Here is a 14,559-nt window from a genome sequence, read left to right on the forward strand (position 1 = left end):
ACGCATAGGACTACGAGCCGCCATCGATCTGTTAGTATCCATGGATGCGATAATCCCCCGCCAGCAAGCTATACTAAATATGCCATGCCACCTATCAATCAATCGATCAATCGTCCGTCAAATCCCTTACCCCATGAAAGGTTTCAAAAGAAAAAAGTAAAAATTTTTTCGAGACCCCAACCCACGGAAAGCGAAAACAGTGAAAGGGAAAAAATTTACTGCTCCTGCAACAACAGCGTCCATCCATCTGCCTATAATAATAATCCCCGGATCGAGGCGACACCGCATTTCCTAAACCCGAATTCCCCCTTTCTCTCCTCCCGAACGAATGATCCACCATGAAAGAAGGAAAGAAAACTAAGTAAGAAATAAGGTAAGTTAAGGCAAGAATAGCAATCCCCCCCAAAAAAAGCAAATCAAAACTCAAAACAAAGTCATGATCGACAACGAGTAGTGCCTCATTAGTAGCGGGTTTTTTTAATTTTTTTTGGGGGGGGACCTCTTCTCTTCTTTTCTTTTCTTCCCTGCTTATGCTGTATGTCTCTCCCCTTGGTGGTAGTGGTGGTAGAAATTTGTAAATCGGGCTGGATGTGTGGGCTGGCAGGTGTGTGAAGTGAGCGAGTGATGGATGGATGGATGGATGGGTAAGTAGCTATGTAGGGTAGGGTTGGGTGAAGGGGAATAATGAGGATGGGGGTGGGAATGAGGTTATGTGGTAGGGTACGAGTAGAACTCTTGGTAAGAAGAGGAAAAAAAAAAATGTTAAACAGCTCAGCAAGTCGAGACCCTGGGCTAAGGGTCTGGGCAGCAGCAGCAAGAACAACGGGTTCGCAAAAAAGAGTGTGTGCGGAAGGAAAGGAGGAAGCTGGTAGGGTTTTGAGGGGGCAGGAGGAGCGGTGGATGAATGAAAAAAAAAAATTTATTTAGAAATTGGTTGTCCGTCTGTCCCTCTGCATCCTGGCCTGTAGCTGTAGCTATCTGTCTCTGACAGCCCTATCGTTTCGTCGTTGTCGTTGCTCTTTTTGCGCAAGTGGTGGTGGGGTTTGAGTTTTTCCCCTGTTCCCCGGATGGGGATGGGGGTGGTGGAACTGGTGGTGGGTGGCTTGCCAGTTAGGTTGTGGTGTCATGGTTGATGGTAGTGTGCAGCAACGATAGGGTGGTATCATAGGAGGGAGGGAGGAGTCCGGGGGGGGGATGATAGGATGAACCGTGCCCGTGGGTTTTGGTTGTGGTGGACAACGCTTTTGCACAGCGGAACTACTGTAAGAGCAAGGAGTTTTGGACTGCTTGGAAGATTGATAAGTTAATGGTGGCGATAGTGGTGGTGGTAATGATACTGTAATTGTATGTACAGTACTGTACTCGTACCGTAGCGCGTGTTTGGATTCTCAACTGCTTATTTACTATGATATTGCGATTACTATTATTGTACTAATATAATATTATGATAATATAATTATAGATGGAATCAGCTCTCCCGGTGAGCCCTAAAGGTGCCCTTCTCGTGTATCAAGAGATTTCCATAATATCTTGCAGGGTACTGTACTCCCCATTTGTACCTGGGTGATAATGAAATCCTGGCCGTTTGATATTCCGCGGTACCGTATCGTAGCCTTTTTTTCTTCTCCCTACTCCTATGGTAAGGCTTTGTTTTTTCTTATTTTCGTCAGGAGAGATTGATTTTGACTTTCCCTTCCCCACTGGGGGTTGTTACAGACCAAAAAAAAAAAAAAAAGGCCTTTATTATTATGATCATCAGTCGATGGTTGGCAGATCGACCTGTGTTTCGGAATATTTTATTTTTTCCCTTATCCCAGACGAAAATCAACGCTTCTTCGGACCACAATCGCCGTATTGTGGCCAGACCACCATCACCATCACCATCACCATCACCACTACCCCTTCCCCCTCTTAACCCCCTTTCCAGCTTCCTTTCTACCCAATTCACCGGTTGGGCCACCGTAAAATAGGGTACTTGATAGGACTGGCTGAAGAAAGCCCGTACATAATCTTTCCTTGTCCTCTGCTCAAAGCATTGGTGAGGATTGCTGGGACTAATCAGTACAGATGAGAATTTCAAAAAGGAGAGAAAGGGTTTGGGAGACAGTATAAAAAGGAACAATAATTGTACAAGTTGCAATGCAGCGGGAAACCGAATGAGGAACAACCTGGGCCTGTGGTAAAGTATAGCGAACCCCCCTGATTATTAAGTCTCCCTTTCCTTTCTTTTTCCCACCTGTTCTCTTGGGTGGTGCCCTTCGCTGGCCCGCGAGCCCTGCAAGCAAGAACGGGCCCCCTTTATTTCTTACACTAAGTCTTTTTCTTTTTTATTCACTGTTCCCACGAACCCTCTATAAAAAAAAAAATGAATACGGTAACTTCAAACCCACACGTTTCCGCTTACGCCCTCCCATGAGCGTTCCCCCCGCATCCGGCTGAACCATCCATCGGACCTAAAAGACAAAATGCGCCCACACTTTCTCGCCCGTCAAATCTCTCGGCACATCCCATACCCCAGCAACCCCTCCACCCAGGAATTACAGGTGGTGTGCTACATGGAACCAGACTGCCAAGAATATTTGAACAAGAGACCAAGTAATAAAAAAAATAGACCTACAGCTCAATGAAAGTTTTTATACCCACAGCTTTTTATATATATCACGGATACAGTATCCTGAACAACTCTGAATCCCCCCCGTGGTCAGATGCACGACACGCACACACGGTAAGTGAGTAGCGCGTACTACCTTATCGAGCAGTATTTTAGACTGGTAGCTCGAACTTGCGACCCTTCGATACTCTGTTTATAAGCACGGTCCATTAGTCTTGTTCCAAAAGCTTAACCTATCAGTCGTCCCCTCCCGTTTTACCGATGATCGGCAGCCTCGTTTCAAGGTGGGGGTCAGGTAGGAAACCGGGAAAATCAGGGGAAGGAAGGGTAATTCGTACGTGGTATAGTAGATGTAGAAGAAGTCAGAATAGAGGATGGTCTGAATAATACCCGCTACTGTGGCGATGGGATCTGTGTAGTTTTCCATAAAGTACCGATACAGCCAATTCGGGATGTACAATGCCCGGTATGCGCCCAGCGCGAAAATATAATGTGTTGTTATCGTTTCTCCCGCACCAGTTCGTTGTAGCATGAAAAGCTGGGGCAGAATGGCCACACTTTCGAGCCAGATGCTAAACGACCAAAGAACCTAGTTGTAGCAAAAAAAAAAAAAGAGCAACGTCCGATCAGCCTCACAAATCCCCAAAAGCTCCTGCAGGAACTAGAACCGGTCGGTATGCGGCGGCAGCAGGAACAATGTGTGAAAAAAAATTCGCTGCCAACGCCGCTACCCATTGTTACGAAACACTGCCCGGTTCCCCCGGTCAATCAAGTGGATGGAAATATACCTCTGCTGTCGTCCACTTGTAAGGAAACAGTAGGGCCAAGATTGCCGATCCACCAATGAGGTACTCGACTTTGAACGTGTCAATGTTTGGATCGTGCGTTGGCTTAAAGTCATTCAACATGAGGTAAATTGTGTATGCCGACGAGCCGATGAAGATGATCTTCATCAAGCTATTGTAAACCGAGTGCTGGAAGGTCCATAGTAAATCTTGATCGTTGCAACTTGTCAGAACCGTCGTCCACAGAACCAAAACTTAGATCCGAGGGGTGCATAAAAGACCACCCAACCGAGAAGGCTCGTGGGGGTTTTAACCCGTGGGGAATTTTCCGTACCTAGATAACGTGTGACATAAACAATGAGATACAAAACCTGAGATTTGAACGATATTCCTATGCAACTCTATCGCACACACAATCGTCAGCGGACCACGATCAATGTAACGGAATCGATCTCACGAACATGACATCCTTCTATTAAACAAATGATGGGAGAGGGGGATCCTCCAACCTTCGATATACGCATCTTGTGAAGTAAAATGAAGATGGATATGAGATGGGAGAGGTCTCCCGCAATTCGGAAGAGATTCATGAAGGGCAATTTTTCTCCGAATATCGTTTAGAAGAGGTATCGTGGAGGCCGTATCACGCGTAGTTCCTATTTGCCCAGGAACCGAAAGGGTTGGTTGAATCGTTGTAAGGAGGTTGGTTGTGTGTCGATGTCTTCAAGTTGCTGTAGGCTTTCGAATCGAGAGGACACGTTCCGTTTAACCAAGAAGCCGGCGAAGTGTTGGTGTAGCCGGATGCTTTGCCGGGGTCAACCAGCAATCACTTTGGACTTACAGAAGGTAAAAAGGAACTCGGTAGAGCCTCAACGTCGGAGTAAGGAATGGATTGCCTCGCGACCACAGCCAGTTGAAGCTTCTTCGATATCGACTATTAACAATTCCTCAGTTAGGGGTCCAATTTGGATCCGTGATGGCTTGGCAGAGCGGATTGCGCATATCGTGTGTTACCCTACCTGATCTCGTATAAGTTATGATACCGGTAGGGTAACGAGAAATTCAAAAATTCTTAGTTCGGTATCATAGATCACATGACTCGGGGACCAAGTTTTCAAAGGATCTGAATTTGCTTGGTCATAGTCACCGAAGCGATGATGGAACTTCTCTCAACAAGCTTTTCAGGAGAATTTTTGCCAATATCGTGGTGACAGTAAGATGCCATATCCTATGATATTTCTCACCGAACCTCTTTTGGCCGGGGACTTAAAATAGTCTACCGATATAGCTTGGACAAATACTAATACAGTACCTCGTTCGGAGGTCTCAGGAAGGTATCCAGTTCGGGGATAATTCCCAAGCCCTGTTTGTAGTAGTGAATTAAGCCTGTCCTATGGAGAAAGCCTTTTGGATACCATCAACCGGGAAATATACTCACCAAGACCAATTGTACGTCCACGAGGTATAAGTTTGCCGTCAGTGGTAGCACGGCGATTACTCCCCTCTGGCGGTCTTGACGATAGGATTATTATGTTGATATAATAACTATCGCTTATAAATCAAATGTCCCGAGAAACTAGTGTCTCTGGTAGTACTGGGGGGTCATTGAGGTAAGCGCAATCATTCCTTACAAGAGTTTGTGCATGCACAAGAAAACGCTTGCACACTTTTTCCCGTCTTTTTTATCACTCAAACAATGCGAAAAAAGAAAAAAAATCCTTCCACAGAAAAGAGCAAGAATGACTTAAAGCCTATGGTACAAGTATTTTTCTAAAATTTCCCCACAATTCCTTGAGATAATGGATGATAGGGTGAAGTTGCTCAGCAATTTTCTTAGGGTTCTTGGCACACAACAAACCACCCAAACAGATGATAATAATATTATTATTATCATACCACTTTTTAGGTGAGAGCTGACCGACACACAAAAAGGCTCTCCGAAGGTAGAAAATTCTAAAATGTAACAATTGACTATTTTTTTTTTTTTTTTTTTTTTTTCACAGTTTTATAGTGGGCCAAAGGGAAGGTGACTCTCTGCAGAGGTTACCCTTTTTTGATGGTGCCCCCTTATCTCCCAGTGGGGTCTGTTGGTATCATACCGGTATCCGCAGGGTTTTGCTGCCAAGAGCATGGTAGACTATATGAAAGGTTTACTCCCGGCTTGTAGCTCACACGCCCGAGCACCTGTACTCGAGTGCTGTGATACCAGTATCACGTTAGTGCCCATCGAAGAGCGGCCGCAACTACGGGTATGGTGTGCGGTTAAGAAGAGTTTTCAAACAGCAGTGTACTGGTACTCGAGTAAGGCGAAAACGTGATTTCCACGAGTACGGTCGGGGTGTGCTCAGGTATAGGTATGGTCCGGGAGCCGTGGAAGTGTGTAACCCGCTTCGATTTTGTCGGTTGATAGAAGGCTGTCAACTTGACTACTGGTATCGTATTTTGAAGTTTGGACCTTAAACTCCCGTCTCGCTATTATAGAACCATAATAATATTATGATGATCTAAATCATGGTTCTTGGATATACGGGTGCTCAAGTACTCGAGTACCATTACCAGTAATGATACGAGTGACACTATCACAAGTCCAAAGTCCCGCTGGGTTGATGCGAGGCCCTACAAAATACCGGTACTACGGTACTTGAGTACCGGTACGGCTAAATCCATGGAAATTTATGCGTGAAGCTGGTTTTCGTGCTCGGAATAGTCGGGTAATGGAGACAAAGAGGGTTAGCGAGACATAATCTCTGGGGAAACTATTGGTTAGTTGGGACGACAAGCTCATTTTGTGCGCTTGGCGGCGGTTCTTCCGGACCTGAAAACAGCACCAACCATAGTCTAAGGAAGGGGAGGAAAAAAAAAAAACTTGGAAGAAGGAAGGAAAATTACGGTTTCAATCTGGATTGCCCCACTAGAATTGTTTCAAGGTCGTTCCTATTATAGCCCGTTCTAGGGGGAGAAACGAGTCCTGGGTGAAAGAAAAAACGGCTAGCAAAAGAAAAGAAAAGGAAAAGTCGTCTTTCTGACCCTCCTCCCCTGCTCCCCACATTTTCCTCTTCGACAACCCCCTTCTTCCCCCCGTAGTTCGTCCATCTCTGCTCAGTTCAGACTTCAATTCGCTCATCGCCTTCCTTCTTTTTTCTTGAGTTAATTATTTCTTCCTTCCCCGGTTGGCAAACGCCATGCTGCGATCCGCTTCTAGGGCTCCTTTGAGGATTCTTTGTCGATGGTCCCCAGGCAGGAACTTTGCGACAACCCCCATAACTGAGGTTATCTCACCCCATCTGCGCAAACAAGCTGTCCCTGCTCGTAAGGTCATTCCAAATGTTCCTCGAAACCAATCTACCTCTGCATCGTAAGTCTCTAGATCCTGAAATCTTTTTGTTTACTGGCGGAACCTCATGAAACTTTGAGTTTTTAAGGTCTGATTGAAGTTGTGACTCATTACCATATACAGGGCAAGACCAATTCCTTCACCAGCCTTCGATCAGGATCCTCCCTCAACAGCGCCTCCGGCAGCACATGCGCCGCACCCACTCCAGCCCAAACATGGCCAGGAAATGGACGATTCGTAAGTGGCAAAAAATTTCCTGCAGATTCTCTGGATCGAGATTTGCTAACAAGAATTGGCTCTATCGTAGATTTGTTGGGATGTCGGGTGGTCAGATATTCCATGAAATGATGCTTCGACATGGGGTTAAGCATATCTGTATGTTTTCCTTTTATGCTTGCAAAATTTTCTGATACGCTTAGCTTGCTGACTCATCGGTCTTTTTTGATAGTTGGATATCCTGGCGGTGCCATCCTCCCTGTTTTCGATGCTATTTACCGGTCAAAACATTTTCAATTCATTTTGCCCCGCCACGAACAGGGTGCGGGGCATATGGCTGAGGGTTACGCACGTGCCTCGGGTAAGCCAGGTGTTGTCTTGGTTACATCTGGCCCAGGGGCCACCAACGTTGTTACCCCCCTCCAAGACGCTCTTAGCGATGGAACTCCTCTCGTGGTTTTTTGCGGCCAGGTACCTACTAGCGCAATCGGCACCGATGCCTTCCAGGAAGCCGATGTTGTCGGAATCTCCCGTGCCTGTACTAAGTGGAACGTAATGATAAAGGATGTCGCGGAGCTCCCACGTCGGATAAATGAGGCTTTCGAGATCGCCACATCAGGCAGACCAGGACCTGTCCTTGTCGATTTGCCAAAGGATGTCACGGCCGGTATTTTACGGAAAGCCATCCCCGTAGCAAGTGACTTGCCTTCTCATCCATCTGCTGCCTCCCTGGCTGCGAAGGAGGCCAGGAGGAGGTATCTTGATGCTAGTGTCGGGAGGGTCGCTAAGCTTGTAAACATGGCAAAGAAACCTGTCATCTACGCCGGACAAGGTGTGATTGAGCGGCCGGAGGGGCCAAAGTTGTTGAAGGAGTTTGCGGACAAGGCAAAGATTCCTGTCACCACAACCCTCCAGGGGCTGGGAGGTTTTGACGAGCTCGATGAGAAGAGCTTGCACATGCTGGGCATGCACGGGTCTCCATATGCAAATTTGTCGATGCAAGAGGCTGACCTGATCATTGCTCTTGGGGCAAGATTTGATGATCGTGTCACGGGAAATATCGCAAGTTAGTACTCATCATGAAAGAATATTGCTCATCATGCTTGAAATCGCAGGCGCTAACGACAAACCCAGAATTCGCACCACAGGCCAAGTTGGCGTGTGCCGAGGGCCGTGGAGGCATCGTCCATTTTGAAATTATGCCCAAGAACATCAACAAGGTTGTCCAAGCGACCGAGGCTGTTGAGGGTGATGTTGCCGAAAACCTTGCTCTCCTTATCCCCCGAGTCAGTTCAGTGGCCGAACGTCCAGAATGGTTTGCACAAATCAATGACTGGAAAAAGCGCTACCCCTTTGCCTTTGAGAGAGAGACTCCTGGCTCTATGATCAAGCCTCAGACTGTTATTGAGGAGATCAACAAGCAAACTGCACACATGAAGGAGGAAGTTGTTATTTCTACTGGGGTCGGTCAGCATCAAATGTGGACTGCTCAGCACTTCAGATGGAGGCACCCTCGTACAATGATTACTTCTGGTGGTTTGGGAACTATGGGATATGGTCTCCCGGCTGCTATTGGGGCTAAAGTTGCCAGACCTGAAGCCACTGTTATCGATATTGACGGTGATGCCAGCTTTAACATGACTCTTACTGAGTTGTCTACTGCTGTGCAGTTCAATATTGGTGTCAAGGTCATCGTGTTGAACAATGAGGAGCAAGGGATGGTTACCCAATGGCAGAGTTTGTTTTACGAAGATAGGTTCTCTTGGACTCATCAGCAGAACCCAGACTTTGTAAAGCTTGGTGAAGCTATGGGTATGAAGTCGATGAGATGTTCGGATCCCGCCGACGTTCCAGGTAAGATTAAGGAGATGCTGGAATACGATGGGCCAATCCTCTTGGAGGTCGTTGTGGACGTAAGTTCTTCCCTTACCCCCTAATCGTTCTTTCAATTCTGACACGTTCTACAGAAGAAGGTTCCTGTCTTGCCAATGGTGCCAGCCGGCAAAGCCCTCCACGAATTCCTGGCTTATGACCCGGATAGGGAGAAACAACGCAAGGCAGCTCTGCAAGCCCGGTTCCCAGACGGAAAATATTAGCGGCATATTGAACCAATAGAAATTTCCTTGGGTCCTTTGATTTGTAATGTTCTAGCGATTTCTAGCTTGTATTTCTTTTCTTTTCCTTTCCTCTTTCGGGTTGCGGAAAAATGGGTGAAGAGATCCAATCACGGCTCTTTTGGCTATCTTCTAGGGGGTTCTAAAACGGCTATTTGAATATTTTATGTTTATGTGTCTTCTTGTTCATTCCAATTATTTTATGAATAGAGAAAGGGCGTTACCCAGGCGCACGCAGCAGTTTGAAAAGCAGAGTTTGTTTTTCCTTGAAAAAAGCAAGAAGGAAAGAAAGAAAGAGACTTGTACGTACCTGTAGGTAAGTCAAGTTCCGCAGCCAAGCAGAATCGAGCCGTACCAAGCAGGGAAGCAGGTGCCTTATTCGTATTATGCCCCACGCGTGATCTTATAATTGATCATTAAATTTGTAAAAGTAAGAACAACGCATGGCAAACCACCCGCGAGACCCGAGCTTTATTTTTTTCCCCCGAGGATGTTTAGAAGGGGAAGAAAAAAAACTCGATCTGGAGGCTTGCCGGCAGACGCATGTATGTACCCACCACCCAACTAGACATCCTGTACAGTACAGTACGACCAGCAGCACGGCGCAAGCAGCCCATCCCACGATGAGACGAGGTTTTTTTTTTTTTTTTTTTTTTTTTTTTTCACTACAACCTTACCTTACCTTACCTTACCTTACCTACCTAACTATTACAACACCATACTCGAGTACTTTACTGCATGAACAAGCACCGTACACGGACCCGCGTGAGTGAGTGCGCACACACGCAATCCGACCCAGAAATGCTCAGCTGAACCCTAAGCTGAACCAAAGAAGAGCAAACAAGCAATCTACCGTGCTCATAATGTCGAAGCGTTTTTAGAAAAGACTGCTATTGCATACCCCCAAAAATTGGCCATTCTGCTTGGATCTTGGTGGTATGGTATGCAATAGCAGTCCTTTTTAAAAACGCTTCGACACTACGAGTACTCGGGCTCCGAAGAATGGCACGCGCACCCCGACTTACTGTACTGCACTGTGCTGTACTGTACTTGAGTACATTTTACTCTTCCCACCTCCCCCCCCCTCCCTCCCCACGGATGGCCCATCCCTGCGGTAGCAGCTGATCCCCCGCAATCTGCTTCGTCCACGCCACCTTATGCATACAAGCGATCTGGGTGTAACAGTATACGCCACGCAAGCAAACCGGCCGGCGAAGTGCGGTGGCGGGCGGACGGACGGATGGGGTTGGCGAACTAGATTTGTTGATGGAAGTGGGGTTTTTGTGGGCCTGTGAGGGGTTAATGGGATTGGGGAGGGGGGATTAGTAGTTCCCTGCGGATGTCTTTGCCGGGTGGGGATCGGGGAGTTGTCCGATGGGTTGGATGGATGGATGGGTGGATGGTGGGATGGGTGGGGCTGGGTCGGGTCATGTCTTGTCACTCGGGGAGTTTAGGGGGGAGGTTATTGGTGGATGGAGGGCACGTTGGGAGGGGAGAAGGAGGATGTGGTGTGGGTTTGGATCGGACGGCCGATTGGGTGATAAATGGGGGAGCAGAGTAGAGTAGGGCGCTTGTTTGATACTTTGTTTGTTCGTTTGTTTGTTGGATGGGTGGTGCGATATATTTGTCATGATACTTTGTTGGTCGAGTGTGAAGGAATGATTTGGGAAATCGCTACCTCTTTTTGGGTCTCTAGTACTTCCTAGTGTGGGTCACTCTCATTCCTCTTCTTCCGTGCTAATAGCTCCTTTCACGATACTTGAGCTTCAGCTAAAGTGTTCACCAGTCGTCCCTGCCGTAGGTATGATACTATCCGCTCTTGGGAGGACAATATATCCACAGCGGAGGGCAAGGGCACCAAACCCGAGCCAGCAGTAACCAACCTTTCTGCCCGGCTCACTCAGGCGGTGGAGCATATGGTACATACTGTATGATAACCTCAATTTCTATCAGCTCAGGCATGCACTAAACCTTCAGCCCTTTACCTTACCCTCCAGATGACTTCGACCTCATCTAGTAGAATACCTAGTACGAGGCGGCGGTCTAACTTCCAGGCCACTAGGCCGAATCGTAAACAACAAGCAAACCATAAACTCCAACATGCCATGGCCATTGTCCGCGGTTTCGAGACCTCTATGGAGGGGCCTGATGAAGACGGGCGGGATCGTCCGGACGCACTTGAAGGCGGTACGATATCAGCCTGAGCGCGAACACCCACAGTGAATAGCACCCACAGTGAATAGCACCCACAGTGAATAGCACACGACCTATGTATGACACCACGATAAACGGAGGAACCTCCCCCTCCACAGATCTGAGGAGTGGAAACCATCTCCCCTTCTTTAGGTTCTGATTCTCCAAGAAGGAGCACAGTACTAGTACAGCGTCAGCGGCGGTGCCGGAAGCTCAATAATGATAAAATAAGGTCGTGAAATTGAGTGAGTCGTAGTGATCGCTTGAGCGGAAAGCAGGACCTTTAGCAACCCACCCTCCTTGCTCGCGCTTCACACGATCACAAGAACCGATTATGCTCCCTACTCGGAGGGCTTTTAATTAGTGAGGTTTGGGGAAAACATTTTCGGGATAATAATATTATGATATATATTGCTCCGGGGCGTGGCCGCAAGGTGGTCTTCTCGGTACTCGCGATTCTCCTCTTGGATACCTGTAAAGGGATTATATATTATCGAATATTATCATTGCAATTCTGACCTTGATGTGCTGTCGAAGCACCTAAGTCTAAGGTCGGGTTGCTTACGTAATCATACGAGTTTTTTTCTCTGCGTTCAGCTTAGTCTCGAGGTGAAAAAGAGTTATCGATGCTTGCTACGCTCAAGAAGAGGAAAAAAGGAAGAAAAAATGAATCGAGTCCAAGTCATTTGGGATATCGGAACCCGCGAAAAAGATGATTGAACAGTAAAAAATTAGGAAAATATGATGGGGTAGTGGTCTATGATACTTGTCCGACGTTGTTCTGTTCATACCTTGCGGGGCACGTGACATCTCGACCGAAGTTGAATGAAACTTGCTGACAAACTTTTAGCTATGATACTTATGTAATCAATAAATCAATCTCAAGTCGTGGATGGCCGAGTTGTGGATAAAGACCGGAGAGGGTGCTGCGTCGATATGAAAGGCAATGGAGTGGATCTCCATCATGTATTTGGGCCCCGTAGTTTGTACGGTACTCTATCCTGAGAAGAACAACGCCCCCCCCTCACCACCTCACACAAGGTTATCTCCTACATGTACTCGTACTCGAGTACAATGTACCGGTACCGGTAAGCTCTGTTAGTCACGTGTCTTATATCACGTCGTACCAGGCCGCAGCAAGGAAGGTTTCACCAAAATTTTGCTCATCATATTCACGCGACCAATAACTTATCATACATTCGTCATTCGCACCCGGTAAAAGAGTGAAGAACGTCAGGACACTCCCGGAAATGAGCAACATCCCCTACCACCACCACGATAAGTAAAAGAAAAGAAAGACATTATAATTCACGATAAGAACCTCTCGGAATAGCATGTATATTTCGATCGAAAAGGCACGCAAAAATCCTTATAAACATGTTTTTCAAGAGCACAACATCGGGGGCGCTGATGGTGAGCAAAAGATATAAATACCCCAACCTTGACAACCGGTATCCCTACACATATGATGGTGCGGCGCAGTATCATACTTCACAAAGTACTAGTACTCGTACAATCCAAGCCTCTATCTGCCCGGGTACAATGAGGCGCCAAAGACCACACACACACACCCTTTTTCACCGTAACCTCCCGTGCAATTTTGGTGCTCCTGGTTAGTTACCGCTTTCCACATATATATAGACCGCAGTCGCGCTGGGCAAGACCGCGGGTAGGTTAGGTAGGGATGGGGCGCCAATGAGATGGTGAAAAAGTGCACTGATCACCATCAACACCCGAAAAAGAAAAAGAAATGCTGGAATGGAAGGAAGGAGGGAAAGAGAGGACTGGCAGACTGAACCGACTACCCGGCTCAAACAGGGGGGAACGTACACCTGTACTCGGTGTCGAGCGGGTGGTGGTGGTGGGGACGTCAGGTAATTGTGAACCTCCACATATTTCGAGAAACGTATGATACCCGTGTTGGATCGAGCAGTTGGTCGGAGACGCGAGTGAGCTTACCATGCTCTGTAGCCACCAGGAGCACCCAGGCATGAACCCACCAAGTCCTCCAGACCTTCACCCATCTCTTCGGGGAATACTCGAGTGCTCGTCTGGGTCTGGAGGCCCTACAATTTCCACTTCTGATCCCCGTTGACTCCGCTTTCGACCGGATGGTGTCTGGCAGATTTCATGTGGTTCGGTTTACGTATATAATACGGGGGAGGGAGAGTTACTGGAAGGAAGCAGGAAGGCGAAGGTGTGCTATTCACAAGAGCCGGACACAGCCATTTCCCACCATTGCAGGTTGATAATATTATCGATAACGCGGGATCTCTCAACATGATACAATCAATTGCCCCGTTGCCCTCGCTCGCTCCTATTCCTCGCCCTTAGAGTTCCGGGTATCATGGTCATGGCCCTGCGACGTCCTGTTGACGCGCCAATCTTGCTGGAGTTCCTTTTCGCTACCGGTAGCGAAAGGCGGGGGGAGGAGGAGTATGATAAAGTAGGTTGGGAGAATACTTCCACAGTCTGCGGAAAAAAGCAGCTGATCCTCCTTAGTGGTCTATACCATCTAGTTATCTGAATGGTCACTGAATCCCCCAACTCAGATCTTCCCACCACCCATCTTATCAGCCGTAGACTTCCTCCAGGCATCAATTCCTCCTCTTCCTCTCTAGATATTTACTTCCCTCGCAAAAACCTCCGGAAATAAATCGCTTTTTAACTCTGCTCTCGCTATCCTTGGGCCTTTTTTTTTTTTTTTTTTTTAGAATTTTCGCCGTTTTGAACCAACTCGGGTTTCGTTTATGACACCGATTGTAGCCCGCCTTCGACCACGCGAGTGAGAGCTCATGTCCGCACCACTACCCACCAACCTAGGCCAACTATCATAATAATATTACTGTATAATATCATGCCTCAGCCACCCGCATCGCTGCGCCACAAAAGAAATACCCCGCCAAACTCACTGCTCATATGACATTGTGTTTATCATAATTTAATCTACTTTACACTTCCTTCCCTGTCTGCCCACCCATTCGGTTTACTTCCCCGCACCTCAACTCATTGCTATGCAGCTATACAAACTATCTATTCCCCAAAATACAGGCCTACACCGATAAACAAAAGCAGCAAAAACCAAAAATTTAATCGTTTGTATCATCCATTCCATTCCCATTCTGTTGTCGAAAAAGAAAGGTGGAAGAAAAAAAACCTCTAAGTAGCATGACGTAACTAGGAGAAAAGACAACCTAACAGAGAGGAAAAATAATAATAGAAACCGATGGAGGGAGGGAGGAAAGGAGGGGGGAGCTAAATACAAGAATGCGGGGTTTGTAAGGAAATAGAAGAGGGAAAAAAACC

At 47.1% G+C, this 14,559-nt stretch overlaps 3 protein-coding genes, besides 1 other annotated feature; 2 read left to right on the plus strand and 1 right to left on the minus strand.

Annotated features, from left to right (window-relative positions):
• Window positions 1–2,297: 2,297 nt before the first annotated feature.
• On the minus strand, window positions 2,298–4,338 carry GSTUM_00009395001 (uncharacterized protein). XM_002840670.2 has 5 exons: window positions 3,906–4,338; window positions 3,731–3,797; window positions 3,400–3,605; window positions 2,950–3,200; window positions 2,298–2,800 (listed from the first exon to the last, which is right to left on the minus strand). Exons 1-5 carry the CDS (start codon window positions 3,984–3,986, stop codon window positions 2,764–2,766), a joined length of 642 nt encoding a protein of 213 aa, XP_002840716.1. The 5' UTR covers window positions 3,987–4,338; the 3' UTR covers window positions 2,298–2,763.
• A 2,113-nt stretch (window positions 4,339–6,451) lies between these two features.
• On the plus strand, window positions 6,452–9,289 carry GSTUM_00009396001 (uncharacterized protein). XM_002840671.2 has 6 exons: window positions 6,452–6,751; window positions 6,854–6,967; window positions 7,038–7,105; window positions 7,179–8,012; window positions 8,081–8,859; window positions 8,914–9,289. The coding sequence occupies exons 1-6, from the start codon at window positions 6,579–6,581 to the stop codon at window positions 9,040–9,042; spliced, it is 2,097 nt and encodes a 698-aa protein (XP_002840717.1). The 5' UTR covers window positions 6,452–6,578; the 3' UTR covers window positions 9,043–9,289.
• A 509-nt stretch (window positions 9,290–9,798) lies between these two features.
• Window positions 9,799–9,873: a sequence feature (Short protein (GSTUM_00009397001, CAZ84909.1) was converted to a misc_feature.).
• Window positions 9,874–12,941: 3,068 nt separating this feature from the next.
• On the plus strand, window positions 12,942–13,926 carry GSTUM_00009398001 (uncharacterized protein). XM_002840673.2 has 3 exons: window positions 12,942–13,159; window positions 13,225–13,699; window positions 13,756–13,926. Exons 1-2 carry the CDS (start codon window positions 13,004–13,006, stop codon window positions 13,336–13,338), a joined length of 270 nt encoding a protein of 89 aa, XP_002840719.1. The 5' UTR covers window positions 12,942–13,003; the 3' UTR covers window positions 13,339–13,699; window positions 13,756–13,926.
• The last annotated feature ends 633 nt before the right edge of the window (window positions 13,927–14,559 follow it).

Source organism: Tuber melanosporum (genome assembly GCF_000151645.1).
Source record: "Tuber melanosporum whole genome shotgun sequence assembly, scaffold_57, strain Mel28".
In the NCBI taxonomy this organism is placed as follows: Eukaryota; Fungi; Ascomycota; class Pezizomycetes; order Pezizales; family Tuberaceae; genus Tuber; species Tuber melanosporum.

What these genes read in the sequence shown, in the direction of transcription:
- GSTUM_00009395001 (XM_002840670.2), bottom strand. Translation starts at nt 3,986, where the DNA reads ATGAATCTCTTCCGAATTGCGGGAGACCTCTCCCATCTCATATCCATC. An exon ending in TTATGTCACACGTTATCTAG is followed by an intron (nt 3,606 to 3,730) that starts GTACGGAAAATT and finishes GCAACGATCAAG; the next exon opens with ATTTACTATGGACCTTCCAG. An exon ending in ACAAGTGGACGACAGCAGAG is followed by an intron (nt 3,201 to 3,399) that starts GTATATTTCCAT and finishes TGCTACAACTAG; the next exon opens with GTTCTTTGGTCGTTTAGCAT.
- GSTUM_00009396001 (XM_002840671.2), top strand. Translation starts at nt 6,579, where the DNA reads ATGCTGCGATCCGCTTCTAGGGCTCCTTTGAGGATTCTTTGTCGATGG. An exon ending in AACCAATCTACCTCTGCATC is followed by an intron (nt 6,752 to 6,853) that starts GTAAGTCTCTAG and finishes TACCATATACAG; the next exon opens with GGCAAGACCAATTCCTTCAC. An exon ending in TCTTGGAGGTCGTTGTGGAC is followed by an intron (nt 8,860 to 8,913) that starts GTAAGTTCTTCC and finishes CACGTTCTACAG; the next exon opens with AAGAAGGTTCCTGTCTTGCC.
- GSTUM_00009398001 (XM_002840673.2), top strand. Translation starts at nt 13,004, where the DNA reads ATGCTGGAATGGAAGGAAGGAGGGAAAGAGAGGACTGGCAGACTGAAC. An exon ending in CTCCACATATTTCGAGAAAC is followed by an intron (nt 13,160 to 13,224) that starts GTATGATACCCG and finishes CATGCTCTGTAG; the next exon opens with CCACCAGGAGCACCCAGGCA.